Below are 9764 nucleotides of genomic sequence, written 5' to 3' on the forward strand. Positions count from 1 at the left end.
GTACTTCTCAATATCAAACTTGGTGTTTCCCATTATTGCTAATCTTGCAGATTCAGATCTGTGCCCCAACGATATCTCTGATATTACTTGTTAGGGATTGGACTGCGGAATCACACAGATATGGATATAGGATAACAATCCATTGCCACCAAGCAAACACAAAGAGAACACAAAGATTTAATGTGGAAAACCCTTTCGGGAAAAAAAACCACGACATAAAGCGACACTAATCCACTATGAAAGCATACATTACAAAGAGAAAGGACTTACCCGACTCGAACAACTTCGAATCTCACCCTTACTACACCCTTTGCAAACCCTAGAAACCATTGGAAAACCTTTAGAATGCCTTAGAATAGCTTAGGAAATCTCACTTATGCACCGACTTTGGAATAGTCTGGAATCCGCTTCAAATTTATGCAGTTCGCATAACTTTCGACTAGTCGAGCTTGGTTGGGCCCCGTTGTTGTGTTAATGTAAAATCAACCCCAACCATCAAGTATGTCACCCCATATTAGATCAAGGTCTCAAATTTCATCCCCATCCTTAGTTCAGGTCAACTACACGATTGGAAACATTGTACATGGAAAGGTTCACCTACTAAACTATTTCCTTTGGTGTGGCTCACATGAATCATATATGGACCTGATTTTTGAAAACCAGGCTTAGTTCTGGTGTGATATCTAATGGAAGGCATGTATTTCACAGTTTAGTCTTGATGGGCCCTAAAAAAATCAAGGGTGGATGTCTTCTTCCTAGATGTTCCCATTGGTGTGGCCCATCTGAATCACGGGTTAGCCTAATTTCTTGGCTCTGTGTCTATGACATATAATGGTTGGAGTGGATCTCACAAACATGTCAGAGTGGCACATAGAAAATCAGATGTGGAGTCCGTATGGTACCTGTTCCCAATACATTTTCCTCTGGCGTAGTTTAAGATGATAATTAATGCTCATAATGCTTGGTAATTAATCCTCAAAATGCCGGAAGAGAAGTGATTTAAACTAACTTTGGAAAAGAGTGGCCCGTTCGGGTTAGCCCACTATGGTGTTAATTTTAAATCTACCTGAACATCAGGTGGGTGACCTCACCTTCCACCTAAGGTTAAAAAAGCAGGTCCATCTTTGTTTCAGGTGGACCACGCAGCTGAAAATAGTTGATAAAGAAAAGCTCACCCTCCAAATTATTTACTTTTGTGTGGTCTACTTGAAAGATAGATGGACTTAAATTTTGGGATCTAGGCCTAAGTTTTAGTGTGACATCTAATGATTGGAGTGGATATGATATAATCTCTATGGTGGGCCTTGTAAAAATCAAGGGTGGACGTTTTTATTCCAACTATTTTTCTCGGTGTGGTCCACCTGAATCACGGGTGGGCTTGATTTTTAGGTTTTAACCCGACATAAGATTACACATCTAATGACTGGAGTGGATCACACATACACATCAAGGTGAGCCCCATTAAAAAAATCAATATAGAGCGTCGGCTGAAATTCTTTTTTCCGATAAAAGTGAGTGCCGTTTAATGTCGAGCCAGCACGTATCCTCCAACCTTTTATGTAAATATGACATCCAACCCGTCTAATAGGTTGGTCCATTGCAAGCAATACTTTTTGTAAAGCACCACAGCAGCCATATATATATATAGAGAGAGAGAGAGAGAGAGAGAGAGAGAGAGATATGCTCACACACAACTAGTTGGACCGTGATTTTTGGTCCAACTAGCTGCGCATTTAATGAAAAAAATCCCCCCTTTCAAATAATGCATACACCCATATTGATGGATTTTAGAACGCATGTCATAGTTATGAAAAGTGGCATATGTGTTAAGATCTAAGCCATTCATCAGTTAGGATCCACTAAGGAGAACTTATATGCTAAAAACTAAGAAACTACACTTTTAAGAAAAGTACAAGTGTGCATGTTAAATCTAGATCATTGGACTATTTTATTAACAACCCATTATTTTCATAAGTATTTGACATGTTTGATCATAAGATCATCATTTTTTTTTGCCCCTAACAAGTTGATAATGTAATTTATCTAATGTACAGATCTGATTTTTAGTTGGATGGTCCAAATCTATAATAAGTGTGTAGTCCATTCTACATTTAATGAAAAAAAAATTCTCGTAATTAATGTAAGTAAATGCTTCCATGGTAGACTAATTACATTTTGGCATGGAAAAGGGCCCACAGCTTGAGTGGGTCCATCATTGCGTTAATGTAAAATCAACCCCGTCCATTAGGTATGTCACCCCATGTTAGATCAAGGTCTCAAATTTCATTCCCATCCTTAGTTTAGGTGAATCACATGATTAGAAACAGTGTATATGGAAAGGTTCACCCTCTAAACTATTTCCATCAGTGTGGCTCACATGAATCATATATGGACTTCATTTTTGGGACTCAGGCTTAATTTTGGTGTGATATCTAATGGCTACAACGGATTTTATAGTTTCTTTATGAAGGCCCTGAAAAAAATCAAGAGTGGATGTCTCTCTCCTAATTGTTCCTATTGGTGTGGCCCATCTGAACCACTGATTAGCCTAATTTCTTTGCTATGAGCCTATCACTAGATTACACGTTTAATGGTCGGACTGGATCTTAGATACATTTAAGAGTGGGCCCGTAAAAAATCTGAGGTGGGAGTGCGTGTGGTACCTGTTCCCAAAATATTACCATTTGGCCTAATTTAAAGTTGTAATTAATGCTGGTAATGCTGGCACAGAGGTGACGTTGTTTTGGTAATTAATCCTGGTAATCCACGAGTGATTTAAACGCAGCTTTGAAAACGAGTGGACCCTTCGGGTAGGCCGACTATGGTGTTAATTTTAAATCTACCCCGAACATCTGATGGGTCACCTCACTTTACACATAGGGATCAAATTGCAGGCCCATCCATGCTTCAGGTGGACCACACAACTGGAAATAGTTGATAAAGAAAAGTTCACCCTCCAAACTATTCACGTTGGCGTGGCCTACTTGAAAGATGAATGGATGTGAATTTTGCCCCTATATAAGTTCTCCTTAGTGGATCCTAACTGATAAATGGCTTAGATCTTAACAAATATGCCATTTTACATAACTATGACATGCATTCTAAAATCCCTCAATATAGGTGTATGCATTGTATCAAAGGGGAAATTTTTTTCGCTAAATGCCCAGCTAGTTGTGTGTGAGCGTCTCTCATATCTATATATATATATATATATATATATACAGCAACTCACGCTGTAATGGAACAACGTGGAGCCCTACATGTTGTCCGCAGCAGCGTGTAACTGCTGCTGCTTCCAATTTCAGCAGGTGGGGCCCATAGTAGGACCCACCGTGATGTATGTATCCTAAATCCCGACTGTCCATCCATATTACGATGGCCATGAGCCCAACCACTCGAGATGGTGAGACTGAGTACCTCCTGTTGAAAACTCCACAGGGACCACTGTTATGTTCACTTGCTATCCAATTTGTTAACAAAAGAAATAATATAAAACATAATAAAATAAAATTGCAGCAGCAAACGCTGCTATATCAGCGTGCAACAATGCACACTGACTGCAGCACCGTCATGCTGCATTGACTAACAGCCAGCAAGGTGGGGCTCACTGCAACCCCTCACCCTATACATGTGTTATATCCAAGCCTCAATGGCCTTCTAGATCATTTTCTGGTATGAGCCCAAAAATTACACCCGTCCAAATCTTTGGCGGGTTGCATCAAATATTAAACACCTACCCTTGAAAACTTCCAAGGGTACACCGTAATGTTTATTTGCAATTCAATTTGTTCCTTAGGTTACACATACTTTAAAAAAGAAAGAAAGAAAGAAAATACTATCCCCACAGGTAGTCCACTTCATGGTCCCCACGCTGTTACTGCTACGCCCACTTTATTATTATTATTATTAGTTAGCACATGATTGCACACACCCCCACCTTAGCCACACCCCACTTGGGAAGCGATACCAAGACCTCAGTGTTGAAACCAGGTTATCTTCACTAAGGGCACCTTGATGTATGTATTTTGTATTCAGGCCATCCATGCTGTATCGGTTTTATCCACTCTGCCCATCAGGTGGGCCACCCTAAAAATGAAACAGATATAACTCTCCTGTGGACCATATTGTAGGAAACGTTTTGATTGAACGCCTACCAGTACAATCTTGCCTAGAGCCTGTTGTGATACTAATTTGCCATCCAAATTATCCAAACAGTGGGTCCACTATGGACCCCACCTAGATGAATTTTATCCATGTTCCCTGTCATTTTGTTAGCTCATTTTAAAGCACGAAACAAAAAATGAAGTAGATTTAAACCTAGGGGGGCCACACGTCTCGATTGTCCATCATGTGAGTCCCACTGTAGTCCCTACCATGATGTATGTGATTATATCCACGCTGTCCATGAGTGGACCCTACTTGATGTATGAAATATGTATCCGCACTACCCATCTTGCAGCCTACTCGAGGCTTGTGTTGCACATCAAGGGCATCTCTTCTATATGTGAGGTCCACTTGACTTACATATGGTATATCAATGTCGTCCATCTTGTGGCCCGTTGAACATATGTATTGCATATCGTGCCATCACCCATCATTTGAGACCCACTTGAAGTATGATAGGGGCCGGGAAAGCCCAACAAGGGTATGATAAAAATGGCAATGGGCTACTTGAGATACATGAATATATAATCTGCCTAACAAGGCTCACATAGAATGGTAAGTAGTCGAGCATATTTCATATTCATGCATTATGAAATAATGATATGTGCATTTATGCCATGATCATATATTCATCCATGCATAAGAAATGTCATTAGTGGTCCATAGATGGGTCACATGACTTTGAATTGATAGAGTCATAATTATATATGAGTGTTTTTTTTTTTTTCCTCGCATAAGAGGGCTAAATAAACTCGTCTTATGGCATTACATTCATGCTATATACACGTGGTGAATGTATGCCTTGGCATGATTTCTTGAATTTATGCATGACCATGGCATACTTGATTATGGTAATACTACATTTGTACCTTTATAACATGGATTGAATCTTAAAATGTGTATTTGTGATGATGAGTTAGATTATTCCTAAAAACCGATGGGGCATTAGAAGTGCAAAATGGTAGGAGTAGAAAAGGCCCATTGGGTTGAAAGTCCCTAAACTCCGATAGTACCTAGGGATGCCTCACCATCGGGGTGAGTGGACATATGGGTTTTGAATTTGACTCCCACTATGTTGGGTTGAGAAGACGGGGGTCCAACCTATTGAAGGATCGGGTTGCGAACATGGACTGGTTTGACTTGTTGGCAAGGAGAAGCGCGAAAGGAGCTCCGCTACCATGCCAAGTGAAGTCATTGAGAGAGAAGGTATGCAAGGTCGATTACTAGTACCTGGTGTGTATGAGTGTCGACGATGGTATTTCCCAAGATTGTACAGTGCCATGAAATGATATAACATAATGATGATGTGATATGGTTCTGTGTGGTAGAAGAGGATCCTTACTCTTGCTCCAGTGGTAGACTTTCAGGAGTTTCAACACCCGGTCAAGGGTTCAAGTATCCATAGGTGGTGAAATCCCACTAAGGCATGAGTGTGTGGGGGTGTGTTTTTTTTTTTTTTTTTTAAAAGAGTGTGGTAGAAGAGATGTTGGACATGAATGGAATCCGATGATCATGACTCATGATTATGCATCATACATTGCATACCTACTCATATGCATAATCATCATTAAGCTAGACTTGGGTTATATTTTGAGTTTTTGTGAATGTAGATATTCATGCGATGTATATAATAGACCTGATGTATATGGTTAGTTATATATAATGAAAAAAATTACTTTTTGTATATTGGATGCTTGTCTCAATTGTGATACCATACCGTAGAAAGAAGAAAAGAAAAGAAAAAAATTACTCCAAAAATTTATAGTTAGGAGCCATCTTGATATTTGGTGTATGGGCGCTGGGTGCCGAACTCAAAATCCAATAAGTCGTGTGCTAGGCCTAAGACTATGTTGTGGTAGTACAGGATGCCGAATATGAGGCGTGACACTCGCTGTCTCACCCTTAACGCATCAAAATTTTTGATTATGTAGGAGTTGTAGTAAACACGGTTGAAAAAAGACTCTCCCATAATCTTTAGGGTAAATGTTGCCATCCTTTTATTTGAAGACGATCAACAATGGACCATCAATGTGACTATCAACGATAGCAATGAAGAAGCAATGCATATGAGAGAGAGAGAGAGATTCAAACCGTGACTTTCTATGCTTTATTCATCTACCTTACCATTTATCCAACTTGCTTCTTACAACTTATTCATCTTCCTTACAATGCTTATTCAATTAACATTTCTTCCACACTCTCCGAACATTCATGCCTAGCTTGAAATAAGGGCTCACAATATCAAATGTAAAAAGAAGAAAAAAAAAAACTCTTAACACTTAGAAAATGTTGAACCTGTCATGGAAATATGCCAGCATCATGTCCACTTTTTTGAAGTACCACCTTCTCCATTTCTTCCATAAAATAAGTGGTCCATAGACAGCTCCAGTTCCTGCAATGTAACCCAATTGTATTGATATGAGCTGCCAATTGACGTGTCCTGCTGATTGCGAATCCACACCGTCGGGAGTAGATGGTAGCAGTGGCAGCGCACATTTTATTGTCAGTGGTGGCCCGCATAATCTTGGGTTTCCAATGTAGGTATCATTGTTAAATGTTGAGAATTGATTGGCAAATGGTATGCTTCCGACAAGTTGGTTATAGGAGAGATTCAACACTGAGAGAAATGTCAGGTTTGACAGTTGCTGAGGAATCTCTCCTGAAAGATTGTTTTGAGAGAGATCAAATGACTCAAGCTGAGTAAAGTTCCCAAGCGACGCTGGAATTGGGCCGGTAAGCCCATTGCGTGACAGGTTAAGAATGTGGAGCAACTTGAGATCTCCTATCACCTTTGGAACCTCGCCTTCAAAATGGTTGTTGGAAAGATCTACGGATGTAAAGATGGTCATGATCTTTACGAGTTCCATATCTAGCCCTTTGCTTGTGACCGTCACTGTGTCCTGGTAGTACAGCTTGGTTAGATTCAGGAATCCATATCTGATGATCTCATGATCCTGGTCTTCATCCTTCTCCCCAGATATCATTGCATTCAAACTTTTGAAGAAGTCCTGAGGTAAATTACCTGAAAAATGATTGGAAGAGAGGTCGACGATTTGTAGCATTGGGAAGGACCGATTATGGGGCCACGAAATAGAACCATTGAATCTGTTGGATCGCAAAACAAGAACCCGCAATTTGGATGGAGTATCCAAATGGTAAGGAAAAGGGCCATTTATTTTATTGTTTCCAACGTCAAGAACCTCTAGATCTCTACATTTGGCCAAAGATCTTGGCAACTGCCCTTCTAGTCGATTTCCATGTATGTCTAGCGTCCTTAGACTGCAGCTCACACTTGAAATCTCAGGTATCATGCCCGTAAAGCGATTGTTCCGAAGATTCAGTATGCTGAGTACATTGCTAATCTCAATCAAACATTCTGGAATTGAGCCGTTCAAGTTGTTATTAGACAGATCAAGGACCTGCAGATAAGTTGCATTGCAGATAGATGGAGGGATTTCACCGACGATCTTGTTGCCTGCGATTGAAAAGAAAACGGTGTACTTGAGGGAGTTGAAGTTAGATAGGATGACCGATGTGAAGCTGTTGTGGGAGTAATCCTGGACGATGATAGATGGAGCTGGAAGCGGAATCGATCCTTGTAGCCGATTGGAATGAAGGTCGAGGATGACCAACATTTTGATCGCTGATAGATTGCCAGGTTGCTCGAGACTCATCAGCAAATTATGAGAAAGATTCAGAGAAGTCAAATACCCATTTCCAATCTCCCACAACCACCTGGGTATTTCTCGGTAGATGTTGTTCTTCGAAAGGTCCAGGAACTGCATCTTCGATTGGTTTTTCAAGAATTCTGGGAATTCTGTTAGGTTGCAAGAACCCAAATACAATCTCCCAAGCTGGGGAAAGGAATGATTAGTCCCATGAGTGTTGACTGACAAGTAATTACCTGAAAGATCGAGGCCCAAGAGGTTCTTGAGGTTCTGGAGCATGGCTAGCTGCACGGTGCCATTGAAGTTGTTGGATGAGAGATCGAGTACCGTAAGCCCCACGAGATCGAAGAGTGAATGTGGAATCTGACCTTGCAGCTGATTGTCGCTCAAATCAACCGTCTGCAATGTTGGTGAAGCATTAGTGAACTCATTGAGCTGCCCATCGAGTTGGTTTTGGCTGAGTTGCACTGCCTGCAGCGATGGGAGAGTAAACAGAAATGAGGGTATCTGCCCATTCAGCGAATTGCTCCGTAGGTCAAGCAATTTTAGCTTGTGAAGTCCATCTCCAAAGGAGTTAGGGATTGTGCCAGTTAAATTATTAGAAGAAAGGACTATCTCCTCGACGCTCTTCAACGATTTCAGAGGTGGAATTGGACCGCTGAAAGCATTCCATGAAAGGTCTAGCAGAACCAGCTGCGTAAGACTCTCCAGAGATGGGATCGTGCCACTGAAATTGTTCATTGAAAGGTCCAAATACGTGAGATTGGAAAGGTTTTCCAGACTCGGAATTGAACCGTTAAATCCATTCGATGAAAGGTCCAAATGAACAATTCCCCTAATATTCTTCACAGAATACGGGATTTGACCAGAGAATTCGCAACCACCAATCTGTAATTTGTTCAAGCGCGTGAGATTACCAAAGGAATGTGGAAGCTCCCCTGAAAATCTGGATCCTGTGAGTAACAATGTTTGTAAAGCATTTTCCCGAGAAAATTCAGGGAAAGAACCATTGAGAAATGGATTCCCTGATACATCAAGAAACTCCAACTTGGGCAATTGAAATATATTTGCTGGGAAATTTCCATGCAGCCGGCAAGAACTGAGACGGAGACTTGTCAAATTAGTAATATCCGACAAGAACTCGGGCACTGCAGAAGAGATGTTTACACCGTCGAGACGGAGTTTTGTCAATCCCGACAAGTTCCGAAGGAGCTTTTCGATGCTTGGATCCTTTAGTTTGAGAGAAGTAAGAGGGTTGCCGAGAAAAAAGGTAGATATATCGAGCGAGACCAGATTACGCATATTAGCAATCGCAGGCGGGATTTGGCCGGTAAAACCCGAATTGGAGAGGTTGAGATGGGTGAGATTCGAGAGCGAATCGAGATTGGGTGGGATGGAAGAATCGAAATAATTGTAAGAGAGATTGAGAATTTGGAGGGTAGAGAGTCTGGCAAGGTTGGTGGAATTGATGCGGCCGGAGATGGAGCAGTTGCTGACATCGAGGGAGATCACGAGACCGGTGGTGTTATCGCACGTGATGCCATACCAGCGGCAGCAATCGGAGTTGTTGGATGTCCAAGATGGGAGGGCCGAGCGATTGGTGAAGAATTGTAGTAATGCATTTTTCTGATCTTCGTGGCATTGAGCTGAAACAATAAAAGGAGAGGTGAAGATGAAAGTGTGAAAAAGGAGAAGGAAGAGAGGAGAGAGTTGGAATCTCATTGGAAGAGATTGAGAGAAAGAAGGGTCATGAGAGAGAGATGGGAAGGAGAGGAGTTCTAAGATGATTGATTCGGATCGTCTATTGTAGAGATGGGAAGAATAGAGTTATATAGGATGATTGTCTTGGATTGCATGTGTAGAGATGGGAAGAAGGGAGGCGAGTAAGGATCTTCTGTTTGAGTAAAGCATGACTTTCCTGCTTTCCTGCAT

General features: G+C 41.1%; 1 protein-coding gene across 1 annotated transcript; it reads right to left on the minus strand.

Moving 5' to 3' along the window:
• Positions 1 to 6443: 6443 nt before the first annotated feature.
• Positions 6444 to 9554, minus strand: LOC131254281 (receptor-like protein 33). Its single transcript, XM_058255274.1, has one exon. The coding sequence runs from the start codon at positions 9552 to 9554 to the stop codon at positions 6444 to 6446; it is 3111 nt and encodes a 1036-aa protein (XP_058111257.1).
• Positions 9555 to 9764: the final 210 nt, after the last annotated feature.

The sequence above is a fragment of the Magnolia sinica genome, chromosome 8 (genome assembly GCF_029962835.1).
Source record: "Magnolia sinica isolate HGM2019 chromosome 8, MsV1, whole genome shotgun sequence".
NCBI lineage: Eukaryota > Viridiplantae > Streptophyta > Magnoliopsida > Magnoliales > Magnoliaceae > Magnolia > Magnolia sinica.

What these genes read in the sequence shown, in the direction of transcription:
- LOC131254281 (XM_058255274.1), bottom strand. Translation starts at nt 9,554, where the DNA reads ATGAGATTCCAACTCTCTCCTCTCTTCCTTCTCCTTTTTCACACTTTC.